This window comes from Oncorhynchus kisutch, linkage group LG9 (assembly GCF_002021735.2).
Source record: "Oncorhynchus kisutch isolate 150728-3 linkage group LG9, Okis_V2, whole genome shotgun sequence".
Classification (NCBI taxonomy): Eukaryota; Metazoa; Chordata; class Actinopteri; order Salmoniformes; family Salmonidae; genus Oncorhynchus; species Oncorhynchus kisutch.
Genome location: NC_034182.2, coordinates 28,920,624 through 28,937,490, shown reverse-complemented (window position 1 = coordinate 28,937,490; position 16,867 = coordinate 28,920,624). Strand labels below are relative to the sequence as shown.

Below are 16,867 nucleotides of genomic sequence, written 5' to 3'. Positions count from 1 at the left end.
TCATAGAGGATACATGGAAAGGCGAGGGAAATTAGAAGACATTAATGCATGTATTTTCCTGCATTGTTCCAGTAGTGGGTCGGTAATTGCCCAGGAAGGGTGTGATTACCAATGTGGATAAATGGAGGTGTTAGAGGTGAATCTGGGCATGTGGAAAAATGCTTTCCCCCCACTAATAGCCATGTAATTTAGCAGGTCCTCGTTCTGGCCTCTATCTTTTGGTCCTTCATGGGCAGAAACACAGGCACACGCGTATGCACGCAGGCACGCACACACACACACACACACACATTTTTGAAATGGGTGCTAAGTTCAAAGAAAAGAGAGACGCACACAAGGGATGCTTAGTGCCAGGGCTATCACTCTGATTGGCCTCATTGGGGTCTCTCTCTGCGATATCGCCCTGCTAATCCGAGTTCCTACAGTGTGACTGGTGTAATGAAGCTCCCTCTTTCTTCTGTGTTCTCTCACCAAACACTCTTTATCGCCAGGCTAAAAGCTTTCTTATTTCCCCTCTGCCTGCTTCCATTTTCCTGCTTCCCTTCTGTAATTTCAAGTTTCTGGAATCAAGGCATGTTCAGGAAGTGAAATTAAGTTATTTCTACTCCAATTCCGGGCCATGTTCCTGAAAATGTATTTAATCTTTATTTATTTTGCTTGTGTTATTTTCCCCTCTATCGGTCTGTCTGCTGCCTCTCCCTGGTGTATGACTGGTTGGCTGTGCGCCAAGTCTTTGCACCTGTCTCTCTCTCACACACACACACACACACGCACACACTAATGCTCACACACACACACTAATACACACACACACTAATGCTCACACACACACACACACACACACACACACACACACACACACACACACACACACACACACACACACACACACACACACACACTGGCGGCTTCCTGCACTGTCAAGGTTATGAGAGAGCACAGCTACTGCTCCCAGGGAGGGAGAGCAATAGAGGAGAAAGGGAGAGGGAGAGGAGAGGAGGGAGGGAGGGAGAGGGAGGGAGAAATGGGGGACAGAGGAGAAACGAGACAGAGGAGTATACAAGAGGGACAGGGGCGGAAGGAGGCTGAGGGACAGGGGCGGAAGGAGTCAGAGGGTCAGGGGCGGAAGGAGGCTGAGGGACAGGGGCGAAAGGAGGCACAGCAGGCAGAGACTTAGACCGAGCTATTGTACCCGTGACCCCCCTCCCGCCCCTCAGGGAAAAATTATAGAAATTGTATACGTGACCCCCCCCCCAGGCACATGCTATTCAAAGCCCTCTAATTTGTGTCATTAATTAAGATGTGGGAGTCTAGTCACTGTGCCCTCCTAGGTTCAGAGAACAGGCAGAAAGGAGGGGAAGAAAGAGGGTGAAAAATGACCAAAATGGCCTCCGCTCAGCCATGAATCTCTATTAGCGCCTAATGATACCATTCTGCCACCTCGTCGCTATAATGATGAAATTGTGAAATTTTAATTATTTAAATGCAGATCCATACAGCTGCCGTTCACGTGGGCAGGGCTATCGAGGGCTTAAGAGGGTTACAAGGTCACTAAAGGCCTTTAGCATTATGCAGAAGCCATTATTATTTTCTAATTCTAACATACACTACCGGTCAAAACTTTTGTAACAGCTACTCATTCAAAGGTTTTTCTTAATTTTTTACTATTTATTACATTGTAGAATAATAGTGAAGACATCAAAACTATGAAATAACATATATGGAATCATGTAGAATAATAGTGAAGACATCAAAACTATGAAATAACACATATGGAATCATGTTGTAACCAAAAAAGTGTTAAACGAATCAAAATATATTTTATATGAGATTCTTCAAATAGTCACCTTTAACCGTGATGACAGTTTTGCACACTCTTTGCATTCTCTCAACCAGCTTCATGAGGAAGTCACCTGGAATGCATTTCAATTAGCAGGTGTGCCACCTTAAAAATTCATTTGAGGAATTTATTTCCATCTGAATGCATTTCAGCCAATCAGTTGTGTTGTGACAAGGTAATGGGAGGTATACAGAAGATTGCCCTATTTGGTAAAAGACCAAGTCCATATTATGGCAAGAACAGGTCAAATAAGCAAAGAGACGACAGACCATCGTTACTTTAAGACATGAAGGTCAGTCAATATGGAACATTTCAAGAACTTTGAAAGTTCCTTCAAGTGCAGTTGCAAAAACCTTCAAGCGCTATGATGAAACTGGCTCTCATGAGGACCGCCTCAGAAATGGAAGCCCCAGAGTTACCCCTTCTGCAGAGGATAAGTTTATTAGAGTTACCAGCCTCAGAAATTGCAGCCCAAAGAAATGCTTCAGAGTTCAAGAAACCGACACATCTAAACATCAACTGTTCAGAGGAGACTGTGTGGATCAGGCCTTCATGGTAGAATTGCTGCAAAGAAAACATTACCATAGGACTCCAATAATAAGAAGAGACTTGCTTGGGCCAAGAAACACGAGCAATGGACATTAGACCAGTGTAAATTTGTCCTTTGGTCTAGAGTCCAAATTGGAGATTTTTGGTTCCAACTGCCATGTCTGTGGGTGAACGGATGATCTCTGCATGTGTATTTCCCACCGTAAAGCATGGAGGAGGTGGTGTTATGGTGTTGGGTTGCTTTGCTGGTGACACTTTCTGTGATTTATTTAGGACACTTAACCAGCGTGGCTACCACAGCATTCTGCAGCAATACACCACCCCATCTGGTTTGGGCTTAGTGGGACTATCATTTGTTTTTCAACAGGACAATTACCCAACACACCTCCAGGCTGTGTGAGAAGGATACCAAGAAGGATAGTGATGGAGTGCTGCATCAGATGACCTGGCCTCCACAATCCCCGACCTCAACCAAATTGAGATGGTTTGGGATGAGTCGGACCGCAGATTGAAGGAAAAGCAGCCAACAAGTGCATATGTGAGAACTCCTTCAAGACTGTTGTAAAAGCATTCCTCATGAAGCTGGTTGCGAGAATGCCAAGCAAAGGGTGTATTTGAAGAATATAAAATATATTTAGAATTTTTCTCACACTTTTTGTTATTTCGTATTTTTGATGTCGTCACTATTATTCTACATTGTAGAAAATATAGTAAAAATAAATAAAAACCCTTGAATGAGTAGGTGCTCTAAAACTTTGGACCAGTAGTGTACGTGTATTAAATACTCATTGATTATAGTTATTATCATTTATTTTTCTGTGACACTTTTTGGGGGGATTTTGAAAAACGTGTTACGGATAAATTGTATTATTATTATTTAGGACGGAGGGGGCATGACTCAACATTAAATGAATATGCGGTGTTAATTTGCAATGTCATATAGCATTAAGGTTGTCCATATTGATGGAAATCACTAAATGCCTCTACATAAAAAGCGACATTCTCTTTTAAGATCTTAACGTCATTTTCCTAATAAGAATGCATAGGGTGTCCAAGTGGCTTATTTGATTTGATAGGGCAGCTTGACCAATTAGATTCACTTGAGACCATGTGCCCTTTTGACGGGTCTGCGTTTTGCATGGTGAATTACTTGGTGTTGAATTCCTATCTGCTGCCAACACATGGCAGTGCAGTTACAGCTGTGTTGAATATTAGACATCATAGTCGGTGGTAGATGATGATGTTACACATTAGAATGAAACGAAAGGTATTGTCAACTTTGTCACCATCTTCTCCATCACAGCCATCAACACATGACACTATGTCTACCATATATATTTACAGGAATAACAACTAGGAATCTATTTCTGGGATAATTGTATACGACCTCTGCTTCAGCAGATAGCAGGAAAGACCTTGATGTTTGTGCCCTTGGCCAAATATGAAAATAGACAATGAATATATCTACTCTAGTGCAGCAGAGGCTGTGTTTGGTCTGGAAGCCATTTTACATTCACTCCACTGTGCCGGAAGGTCATACGTTGTATCGCGGAAGACATCTGCTCCTGTTCTACGTCGAAGCTGTTGTCGATCCAACGCTAGTCGAGTTCATAGGGGTTAGTCCTCTTCGTGACCAAGATAAATGTACTGCTAAAAGTTGTTGAAGTGACATTTCTGTATGATACTCTCTCTGAACTGTCTAAATGCATTGCTATCCATGGCATATCAGTCTGATTTGGAGAGGATATATCCATAAACCATTCTGCTTTGAGAAGATCGCTTGGCTGTGCCAGTCCACTTAGCACACTCTGTTTTACATTGTCTTCTGTTTCTTTCCCTCTGTACTTATCTTGGAGAGGGGAAGGGAGAGCGGGAGGAAGAGAGAGTAGAGTGCATTTTAATGACTCGATGACAACCATGACCAAAATCGTATTAAGGTCACAATGGGGTAGGCGCCTTTTCATATGAATCAATTCTCCCGTCTCTCCATATTCCCTCCTTCATTGCATTCTTTTATCTTAGTGCCACTGAACTTAGATATTCCGGCTACGTCGCTAGTATCCCAACCACGCTGCCGCTAGATAAATCATCTCAAACAGCCCGAGAGATTTCATGTTTGACCTTGGGGACGTACACAGAAGATTCCGTCCTGACGAGCGATGACAGGAAACATGGGTAACGTGTATCCACGGGACGTGGCTGCGTATTGCGACGAGGATCCCCGGCGTGTCCCGCTGCTACTTGGTCGCCCGTCGCTTCGCCATCCCGCCATCTCTTAAAGCGCTAACGGGCTTTGTTATAGACCGTTACCCTACCTCGCAACCGCTAGCGATCACTCAAACAAATACAGTAACACCCTGCCTTTATGTTGTGTGGTAGCTAATGGTCTGGTGGAAGATTTGGAGTTTAATGTGAGAGGTTGACATTGTCTGTTTACCTAGATTCAGTTCGTAATGTGTGTTGTTAAATGATAATTGTTTGAGATCAACTACATTGCTGTCAGACTGCACAGAATCACTGATCTGGAAATCACCTTGCACCCCAAACTACTCATTTTCGATGGAGATTCTCTGTTGAGCATGCTGGAACATCTGGGGAAACAAGCCCTCAATAATCAAGATGAGTTCTCGCCTTTGCTCCGACTGATTCCCTCAAACACGCTGTGTTTGTGTTCTGTGTGCTCGTCCATTCCCAGTTTCAAGCTGTGGTCATCATTGATATACTGTAGCTGAAATATGGCTGAATTGATCATTCCTAACGCTTCGTGAAGATCAAGACGAAACAACAAGGGATCAGAATATATTGAGTTGCCATATCAACGGTGCGTGGTCAGGCACAGTATGAGTCTTTTTGAAAACAGAATGAAATCTTCTCTCTCAATCCGCCCCCCCCCTCTCTCTTCCCCTTTTGTTCTTGTTCTTCAATGTATCTCTGTGTCTTTCTCTCTTCCTCAATATCCAGTTTTGACTCACTTTCTTTCTTTCTTTCTGTGCTTCACTCTCTTCCTCTCCTTCCCTCTCTCCGTTTTTATTAATTTATTTCTGACTCTCTCTTGTGCCTCACTCTCATCTCTCCCCCTTTCATTTCCCTCCTTCTGTGCCCCGCCCCACTCTCTCTTTTCCCCTCAGCTTTGAGGAGGAACTGCCCTGCTAACTGGGGTTAATTTGGTTTTATTAGATCTAGCATTAGGGGAGGGGAGCAGTCCCATGGGGGCAGATGCCTGTCCTGCCGTTTACCCCACCAGGGAACCAGCCCCTTGTAGACTAAAACCTTATGGAGTATTTCTTTAGGTTAATTTATTTTGCCTTTATTTAACTTGGCAGGTCAGTTAAGAACAAATTCTTATTTACAGTGACGGCCTACCAAAAGGCCTCCTGCGGGGATGGGGGCTTGGATTAAAAATAAATGAAATAAAAAATATAGGACAAAACACACATCACGACAAGAGAGACACCACATCACACCACTACACAAAGAAAGACTTAAGACAACAACATAGCATGGCAGCAACACATGAAAACACAGCATGGTAGCAACACAACATGGCAGCAGGACAACATGGAAGCAGCGCAAAACAGGGTACAAAAATTGTCAAGAAAGTAGAGACAAGAATACATCACGCAAAGCAGCCACAACTGTCAGTAATAGTATTCATGATTGAGTCTTTGAATGAAGAGATGGAGATAAAACTGTCCAGTTTGAGTGTTTTGTTGCAGCTCGTTCCAGTCACTAGCTGCAGCGAACTGAAAAGACGAGCGACCCAGGGATGTGTGTGTGCTTTGGGGACCTTTAGCAGATTGTGACTGGCAGAACGGGTGCTGTATGTGGAGGATAACGGCTGCAGTAGATATCTCAGATAGGGGGGAGTGAGGCCTAAGAGGGTGTAGGGTGAAGTTGCCCCTAAACTTTACTTTATTACTTTTATTTTTACAGAAACGGTGCACGTTAATCAACATTTTGGAAAATGCCGGTTTTAGCCAGCCGGCTCATTTTCGACCGCAGTCCCTTATTAAACTCACTAATATTTAAAGTTAGAATTGGGGGAGGAGAAGCTGATCCAAGATCTTTACCTCGTGGAAACTTTGAAGCACAGACCACAGGGACTTACAGCAAATACATGTCTAGTTAATCATGTCGTTTTTAAGTGCAACAATTGCTGCAATCATTTAGCTACATATGGTATTTATATTACATTTAGACTTGCTTGCTCGTCTTAGACCAGCAAACAAGCCCTTCTATTCCAGCATACACTGACTAGAGGCATCTACAACAATGATTCAAATTCAAACCGTACAATATTATTACACTTGGTCTCACTGGACAGGCTTTGACACCCATGGCTGGCGAACAGGGCTTACATGCCACTACGTTAATGTCCCGCCACTCCTCACCAGAAGACCATACAATTAGTGTATACAATGAGGAGGTTGAATAGCAGCATGAATCCATACGTAACACAAGTGAATCATACAAAAACATAGACATTGTTGGTCTGTCTGTCGGGCTTCCCTAGCATAGATAGGCACAGGTTTGCAGTTGTTTGCTGTCGTTATGATTGATTCAACAATTACTCGTGATGGTTGTCGACAGTTTCGCATCTGCAAAGGGAATTTGCCATATGAACAAATTATTTCATTTGCGTCCCTTCTCTCCTGCTAGCACTATAATGTAGGCCATATGCTGTTAATTGTTATAGCCTTATCAACCCACAGGTGATAAATCACCAGTTATCAATTTAAAGAAAATGTGTTTTTGTTCTTCCAATCTGCACATGATGCACTCGTTTTCCCTCTCGTGTGACTCCTGAACGAGCGTTCAGCCAGACTGAAGGAGTCTACATGGAATGCATGCCGTATGTTCTGCCGTTTTTAATGAACGCCTCTGGAGTTAACTTCTGGACAAGTCATTTAGCGTTTTTTTCTCTCTCTCTCTCTCTCCCTCCCTCCAACTTGGAGTTCTCATCGCTTCAAAGCCGTGTTCACGCTTCTAAAGATATTACTTAATCTCACTTTTCTCCCACAGGCTGTGTGTGACGAGTGACACATTTCCTTCCCAGAGATTTGTTATTGAATGTTTGGTCACAACTACTCTGCTACTAACTAACTTCATGATCCACTGTGCTATTGTTCCAATGTGTTTGACCTGTTGAGGTAAACTTGCCAATTATCGCATCATTAATCTATTCTGTATCTCTCTCTCTTCTTTTCTCTCCTCATGCCTAAAATAGAAGTGGAACAAAAAGGTAACTAAATGCCCACTCCTTTATTTCACCTAGAGTTCACTGGGATTCATGCTTTGCTTGGTGATGGGGGTTGCCATAGCAGCTTTTCTCTTGTGTTATCCATCTGCTTTTTAATGACCTTCTCATGTCTGCTAATTTAATCTGTCTACTGGTAGTGATAACCATGTCTGTAATGTTCTTTCTCATAAAAAAGGTGGGGTCCAACATCAAGTAATATCGTTGGTGATGGAAATTGTGGCCTCCATTTTTTTTTTATGTAAAAGGCGCTAGTGTTAATCAATCTAGACTAAAACACTGCCAACACTTGTAAGGAAACTTGTAGAATACAGAACCTATGATGAAATTCTATGAAGTTCATGCAAAGCAAAGATTTTTTTCAATAGTACAGATACAAGTCATATTTTAATGTTTAGAATTGTTCGGATAGTGTTTTGACAATATCACTGCATTTACATTGTCAAAATGTCCCTTAACATAGTAAAACAGATGCCTATCTTTCTACCGTAATACACTTCACATGCACCCCACTCCATATCTTTCATTCACTATCTTTATATATCCAGAACATTCTATTTCCGAGGTAATTGAAAGTTATTTTGTTCATGTTACTCAGCAGCAGCATATTAAAAACCAGATGTGTGGACACCAATCAATAGCCTCGCTCAATAAACTGTCAGAATTTCAGATTATAGGCCTAACATGCTGTAACCTTCAGTGACTCCCAGTCAATATGGCAGAATGTACTAAGACACCCATACGTTAATATATTTGATAGTACATGATAGTCTACTACTGTACCTGAGCTCGAGACCCGGTTTGGTGGAAGTAGTTTTTGTTTTTATGTTTTGGCCCTGGCCCTGGCCCTTGAGAAATCAAGTCATGTTTAAGTTCAGGGCACACCGATAGAACCAATATCCACATCAACATTTTGACACTCACATAAAATGGCTCAAATGTTATGTTGAGCTATAACCTTTTCACAACCTGGCCTCAGAGCATTTCATATTAGTATGTAAACTACCAGTCAAAAGTTTTAGAACATCTTCTCATTCAAGGTTTTTTCTTTATTTTTTACTATTTTCTACATTGTAGAATAATAGTGAAGACCTGAAAACTATGAAATGACACATATGGACTCATGTAGTGTCCAAAAAAGTGTGGAAAGTGTGGAAACAAATCAAAATGTATTTGATATTCTTCAAATTGCCACCCTTCGCCTTGATGACAGCTTTCCACACTCTTGGAATTCTCTCAACCAGCTTCATGAGGATGCCTCCTGGAATGCATTTCAATGAACAGGTTTGCCTTGTAAAATGTTAATTTGTGGAATTTATTTGAATGCGTTTGAGCAATCAGTTGTGTTGTGACAAGGTAGGTGGGGGATATATAGAAAATTGCCCTATTTGGTAAAAGACCAAGTTCATATTATGGCAAGAACAGCTGAAATAAGCAAAGAGAAATTACAGTCCATCATTACATTAAGACATGAAGGTCAGTCAATCCAGAAAATTTCAAGAACTTTGAAAGTGCAATCGCAAAAACTATCAAGTGCTATGATGAAACTGGCTCTCATGAGGACCGCCACAGGAATGGAAGACCCCAACTACTCAGAGGAGTCCTTTATGGTCAAATTGCTTCAAAGAAACCACAACTAAAGGACACCAATAAGAAGAGACATGCGTTGGCAGAGAAACACGATCAATGGAAATTAGACCATTGGAAGTGGAAGTTATGTGCTTTGGTCTGGATTCTAAATTGGTGATTTTTGGTTCCAACCACTATGTAATTGTGAGTCGCGGTGTGCATGAATAGATGATCTCTGCATGTGTATTTACTGGTGACACTGTCTGTGATTTTGAATTCAAGGCACACTCAACCAACGGGCTACCACAGCATTCAGCAGCAATACACCATCCCATCTGATTTGGGCTTAGTGGCATGTCATTTGTTTTTCAACAGGACAATGACACAACAAACCTCCAGGCTGTGTAAGGGTGTAAGGGCTATTTTACCAAGAAGGAGAGTGATGGAGTGCTGCATCAGATGACCGGGCCTCCACAATCCCCCGACCTCAACCAAATTGAGATGGTTTTGGATGAGTCGGACCGCAGAGTGAAGGAAAAGCAGTCAACAAGTGCTCAGCATGTGTGGAAACTCCTTCAATACTGTTGGGAAAGCATTCCAGGTGAAGCTGGTTGAGAGAATGCCAAGAGTGTGCCAAGCTGTCATCAAGGCAAAGGGTGGCTACTTTGAAGAATCTCAAATATAAAATATATTTTGATTTGTTTAACACTTTTTTTTTTGCTAACTACATGATTCCATATGTGTTATTTCATAGTTTTGATGTCTTCACTATTATTCTACAATGTAGAAAATAGTAAAAATAAAGAAAAAGATTAGAATGTTTTAACATTTTGGACCGGTAGAGTACGTAAATCCGAGACACTAAATTTAGTATGATATGTTATATTTGGTATGGTTACATACGACCAATGGTTACTTAAGGCAAAAACTATTGAAAGTAGGCTGGTTGCGAGTTCAAATCTCATCACGGACAATTTTAGCTAATTAGCAACTGTTCAACTGCTTACTACATTATATCTGTTTTAAAACAATTTAGCATGTTAGCTAACCCTTCCCCTAACCATAACCCTTTTAACTAACTCTTCCCCTAACCCTAAACTTAACCCTTTAACCGTACTCCTAAACGTAACCCTAACCCCTAGCTTAGCTAACGTTAGCGAGCTAGCTCGATTTCGTAATATATCACACGTTTAGCAAATTCGTAACATATTGTGCGTTTCGCAAAAACATATAATACGACTTGTAATTCATAACATATCATATGAAATGGGTTATGGACATCCACAAATTAATACATACCATACGAAACGTAACATATCATAGTAAATCGAGTGCCTCGGATTTCCATACAGAATAATATGAAATGCTCTGAGACCAGGTTATGTTTTAACCATAGAATTATAATGAACAAAAATATAAACACAACATGTGTAGTGTTGGTCCCATGTTTCATGAGCTGAAATAAAATATCCTAGAAGTGTTCCATAAGCACAAAAGCTTATTTTTCACAAATGTGTTTAAATTCCTGTTTGTGAGCATTTCTCTTTTGCCAAGATATTCCATCCACCTAACAAGTGTGGCATACCAAGAAGCAGATTAAACAGCATGGTCATTACACAGGTGCAACTTGTGCTGGGGACAATTAAACAGCCACTCTAAAATGTGCTGTTTTGTCACACAACACAATGCCACAGATGTCTCAAGTTTTTAGGGAGCGTGCAATTGGCATGCTGACTGCAGGAATGTCCACCAGAGCTGTTGCCAGAAAATGTAATGTTAATTTCTCTACCATAAGCTGCCTCCATCATTGTTTTAGAGAATTTGGCAGTACGTCCAACCGGACTCACAAACGCAGACCACATGTAACCACGCCAGCCTAGGACCTCCACATCTGGCTCTCAAGTGGTTGGGCCTATGCCCTCCCAAGCCCACCCATGTCTGCACCCCTGCCCAGTCATGTGAAATCCATATACAAGGCCCTAATGAATTTCTCAATTGATGGGTTTCCTTATATGAACTGTAACTCAGTTCATAAGATCTCTGTGGTTTCAACTGCTGTCTACCAGCTATGCTATGTAGTACCCTAGTTTAACCACTGAATCAGTCATTTGCAGTTGTTCACAGTAGAGTTCCCGCTAAATAGCTAGATGATGCAAATGTCGGTAATTGAAGCAAAGAGGAACATATCTGACCAATGAACGCTTGTAATTATCACCAATTATTATTGTTAAGTCATGTTTTCTCTCGCCGCCACTTGTTAATTCCTTGTTTCCTTTCTAATAACCTTCACTGTCACTTACCTCCTTGTCTGGGGTGTTGGGATCCATTTCTAACGGCCTCCTCAAAAGCTCTACGTACGTCCCAAATGACATCCTCCTCCCTATATAGTGCATTACTTTCAACCAGAGCTTACATTTGGATCAGTGCGTGATATGGGACGCAACCAGCCCAGTTTCTGTCCTGTCAGTAGAGGAATACCGACCGGGCACATTAGATTTCGAAAGCCTTCTTAAACCGTAGAGACCCTCTTAGCATTTTTGTGCTTGTCTAGATGCGTGCCAAGGGAGGCGTGCTGTCGACGGCTGGAACCACCATATATTATTCACATGCAAGTAGATAACATGTTTAATCTTAAGAGGTTACAGAGGAGTAAGGCTTGTTTTTCTTCTCCGAGCACACTGCTTTCACCTCAGCCCAAATCCACCGGGAAGAACCTGTCACCGACTGTGTCCGCTTCCTCGCCCGCCAGAATCATAGAAGCTTTCGCACACGTTCTGTTTTTGTTATTGTTCGTGTACCGCACCCTGAATCTTAGCCTAACCACTTCCACCCAAGTTGGTTATCTTAATGCTTTGTTGCTTTCGTCTAGCGCTTGACACCAGCGCTGCTCTTAGAATCAGTATCACATGCTATGGTCAAATCACTCTTTTTAAAAGTATAGACCTATTTCAAACCTTATCTCTACTTTTAACAGTATCTGTGTTTTTGTTGCATGTTAAATGGAATAAGATTATATATGTTATCATATAAATGGTATTAGAGGGTTTTAGAGAGAATAGGTAAATCTTCAACACTCTCTAAAAAATATAAATTCAAGAGACACTGTCATTGCTCCCCTTTAGATAAACCTGTGTTTTGTTGTAGTCCGAATAAATTACGTGCTCCGTGTATTACATTCGTATGAGTAGGATTTAAATTCAAATGTAATCTTTTTATCAAGATGGCCAACTTGAAATTTACTCAGTCGGCGGTCCAGGATTAATCGATCTTGAAACAGAATCACCTTCGGCAAGGGATGCACACTATCGACTCATACGCTGCATCGCTTCATAAGATTTGAGTACAAACCAGTTAGGGTATAATTGGTTTAGAACGCAGATGCATTTTAAATCATAATGTCACAGATCGAAGATATCTCCAGCGTCCGAAGTAATGAAAAAAATATTCTCATGTATTAATATTGATAGTCATTGTTGTGTTCCCGGGCCCCGGCTGCCAATAATTATGCTTGCACTATTTATCAAAATCTTTTACTGTTTTGTTGTTGTATTAGACGTCCATATTAATGTTATTCCTTAACCACTGATAGCTCGGAGGAGATGGGATGGATTCAATAAGTGGATGGAATGTATTGCTTTTTGTATTACATTGATTTTGGCACTAATTACATGCCTTTTGTAATTATGTGGATAGCTGGTGTAATGAGAAATCATTGTGTGTGTATGTACATGTGTCTGTGTATGTTGCAAAATGATATTAGGCTCAAACTTAGTTTTTTATGTATTTAATCAACATGGACAGCTACAGAGAGCTCCATGTATTGGGATAGTGACAACATGTTGTTGTTTTGGCTCTGGACTTTGGCTGTGATTTTAAATGATAAAATGACTGAGGTTAAAGTGAAGCTTTCATTTGAGGATTTTACAGCACTTTTTTTTACATAATCACCCCAATTTTAGGGGACTAAAGGCATTGGGAAAAATTTACTTGTGTATTGAAGTTGTAAACGTAAGTAATTGGTCCCATATTCATAGCATGCATGACTACATCAAGCTTGTGACTTTACAATCTTGTTGGATGGATTTTCTGTTTTGGTTGTGTTTCAGATCATTTTATGCCCAATAGAAATGAACGGTAAATAATGTAGTGTCATTTTGTTGTCACTTTGTATTTGTCACTTTGTGAATAATAATAGAATATGTTTCTACTTATTTCTACATTAATGTGGATGCTACCATGAGTGCGGATAATCCTGAATGAATCGTGAATTTTAATCAGTGGCATGAGTATCATTCACCATTCATTCATATCCGTAACCATGGTAGCATCCACATTAATGTAGTAGTTTTTAGAAAACAGTCTTATTTACAATACAAGTGACTCCAAAATGACACAATACATTATTTAGCATTTGCTTCTAATGGGCACAAAATGATATGAAACGCAACCAAAACAAACAGCAAATGCATCCAACAAGTTTGTAGAGTCACAAGCTTGATGTAATTATTGCGTACTAGGAACATGGAACCAAATACTAAACTTTTGACTAATAAATACATTTGTCCCAAGACTTTTGGTCCCCTAAAATGAAGGGACTATGTACAAGAGTTGCTGTAATGGTTCACCCGATATGGATGAACATGCCCTGAAATGTTATTTTATTAAGAAAATATATATATTTAACCTTAATTTAACTCAGCAAGTCAGTTAAGAACAAATTCTTATTTACAATGACGGCCTAGGAACAGTGGTTTAACTGCATTGTTCAGGCGCTGAGCGACAGATTCTTACCTTGTTAGCTCAGGGATTCGATTTAGCAAACTTTCGATTACTGGCCCAAAGCTCTAACCACTAGGCTACCTGCCGATGACAGTCTGCACTTTAACCTAATAGTCATTGTATCATTTCAAATCCAAAGTGCTGGAGTACATAGCCAAAATCAACAACAAATGTCTTGATCATTTAAGTCTAGGTGATTTCTTTCTTTGTCCTTCCAGTTGCAGTAGTCCAATACTGATGTCCCATTCATGCCAAAGTAACTCTCTGCATTGTCTTTCCTCCATTTTGGCTCCTCAGTATTCCTGTGCCCCGGCTTGCTGCGAGGGGTGTACCAGAGCGAACACCTCTTTGAGTCGGACCACCAATCCGGTGCCTGGTGTAAAGACCCCCTCCAGGCCTCCGACAAGATCTACTACATGCCCTGGACGCCATACCGCACGGACACACTGACCGAGTACTCCTCCAAAGAGGACTTCATCGCCGGGCGACCCACGACCACATACAAACTACCGCACCGCGTCGACGGCACAGGCTTTGTAGTATACGACGGCGCTCTGTTCTTCAACAAGGAGCGCACGCGCAACATCGTCAAGTTTGACCTGCGCACGCGCATCAAGAGCGGCGAGGCCATCATCGCCAACGCCAACTACCACGACACCTCGCCGTACCGCTGGGGCGGCAAGTCGGACATCGATCTCGCTGTAGACGAGAACGGCCTGTGGGTCATCTACGCCACGGAGCAAAACAACGGGCGCATCGTCATCAGCCAGCTCAACCCCTACACCCTCCGCGTGGAAGGAACCTGGGACACTGCCTATGACAAGCGCTCGGCCTCCAACTCCTTCATGATCTGCGGGATTCTCTACGTGGTGAAGTCGGTATATGAAGACGACGACAACGAGGCAACAGGGAACAAGATTGACTATATCTACAACACGGAGCTGAGTAAAGATGGCTTCCTGGACATCCCCTTCCCCAACTCGTACCAGTACATTGCCGCCGTGGATTACAACCCGCGGGACAACCTCCTGTACGTGTGGAACAATTACCACGTGGTCAAGTACTCGCTGGACTTTGGTGCCTTGGACGGTAGACCAGGTACGTCCACATATTCAAATTTTTTCGCTCTCCTGTTTCATGTCTTTCACTAGCTTGTTGGTAATTCAGAGAGATGTTGGTATCTTTGGTAGACGTTATTAGTGCTTGCAGTCGTTTTGATGTCAGGAGAAGAGAAAAGGAGGTTGTTGAGGCTACAGTGTGTGGATAGAAGACATATGGTTTGTTAACCTTTTCTCAAAGGTCTTTACTCTAAGTCAGTGAAACACTGTTCAGGATGTGTCCATTTTAGCACATTTCAGTGTTGCGTTAAGTGTAATTGAATACAAATGGCTTCACTTTCATACTCATGGCATACGAGTGTGAGTTGTCATGTTCCTAGCTTGTTTGACATTATGATTGGTGGGCTTTATTAATTGGAGAGTAAAGAGCAGAGTAAATCAAGTGGAAGTATGTGTATTGTTACACGTTAGCACTATTGCGAGTGTATGGGTTGGTGATAATTAGCTATGGAATATGACACCTCAATGTGTCATCCTCCTTTTGCCATTTAATTAAACCCCTCGTATGAGAGAAAAAAAACAAGCAAACCACACACCAGCTGTGGGAAAATGTAATAACTGTAGTCACATTGTTGTTTTACAAGACATTTGAACTGTCTGAGAAAAATAGGATTTGTGTTCAAAAAACTAAATAATTTGTTCGCGGTCACGTGATTGGTTAGTTATTTTTTTCTCACGGGGATTGTATTTCTGGGTACTTGTTATCCCTAGTTTCTGCTGTTTATTAGATATGACATTACTTTCTATATAATTCTGACAGAAGGTTAATAGAACTACAAGAGTTGTTTGTTTACCTTTTTAGTCTGTTCTCAAAGTTTGTCTGTCTCTCTCTCTCTCTTACGGTACCTGTCACCTTTGTAAAGACAGATGACTGCTCTCATTAAACTTGCCATAACTCTTTTTAAGAAAAAGTAAAAATTCTTCCCTCCGATGCTCCTTTTTTAAAAGTAGTCATCAAGCCTACCCAAAATAGTTTTGACATGCCAAGGTAATTCTTTGCGCTGGCTCATTAACAGCCTGGTCTGAAGTGTCACATGTTATTTGGCTGTGATGTCTTTACCATCCTCACTGGTGGAAATCAAATCAAATGACATTTTATTTGTCACGTGTCGAATACAACAGGTGTAGTAGACCTTAGAGTGAAATGCTTACTTTACAAGCCCTTAACCAACAATGCAGTTTTAAGAAAAATAAGTGTTTCAAGTTCAAATAAATAAATATATACATAATAATTAAAGAGCAGCAGTAAAATAGCAGCAAGGCTATATACAGGGGGTACCCGGTGCGGGGGCACAGGTTAATTGAGGTAATATGTACATGTAGGTCACCTGCAGTTTTTAAATTAAATTATTTTTTTCCCAGAATCTCAGCTGAAATGCATATCGGCAATTCCACAGTCTGTTGCTGAGACTCAGATGTTTCACTTTAAAATATATGTCAAACAAAAACCAATGATTGACGTTTTTGCATGCACACCATTGTCAAGTTTGACCTGCGCGTCAAGAGTGGGGAGACCACGTACAAACTACCTCACCGCGTTGTAGTATACGATGGCGCACTGTTCTTCAACAAGGAGCGCAAGCGCAACATCGTCAAGTTCGACCTGCGCATGTGCATCAAGAGCGGACGAGGCCATCAACGCCAACTACCACAACACCTCTCCGCACTGCTGGGGCGGCAAGTCGGACATCGATCTTAGATCTCAACGTAGACAAGAACGGCCTCTGGGTCAACTACGCAACGGAGCCAAACAGT

At 41.5% G+C, this 16,867-nt stretch overlaps 1 protein-coding gene across 16 annotated transcripts in view; it reads left to right on the top strand.

The window, feature by feature from the left end:
• Positions 1 to 16,867, top strand: part of LOC109897029 (adhesion G protein-coupled receptor L3) — a 303,186-nt gene that overhangs the window by 133,455 nt on the left and 152,864 nt on the right. For 7 of the 16 annotated variants that reach the window (XM_031832342.1, XM_020491528.2, XM_020491526.2 and 4 more), the window contains exons 6-7: positions 7,617 to 7,631; positions 14,283 to 15,092. In XM_031832342.1, coding sequence (XP_031688202.1) covers positions 7,617 to 7,631; positions 14,283 to 15,092 — 825 coding nt within the window. The remainder of the gene's footprint in view (positions 1 to 7,616; positions 7,632 to 14,282; positions 15,093 to 16,867) is intronic. The other 9 variants (XM_020491527.2, XM_031832346.1, XM_031832348.1 and 6 more) reach the window with 2 other exon arrangements.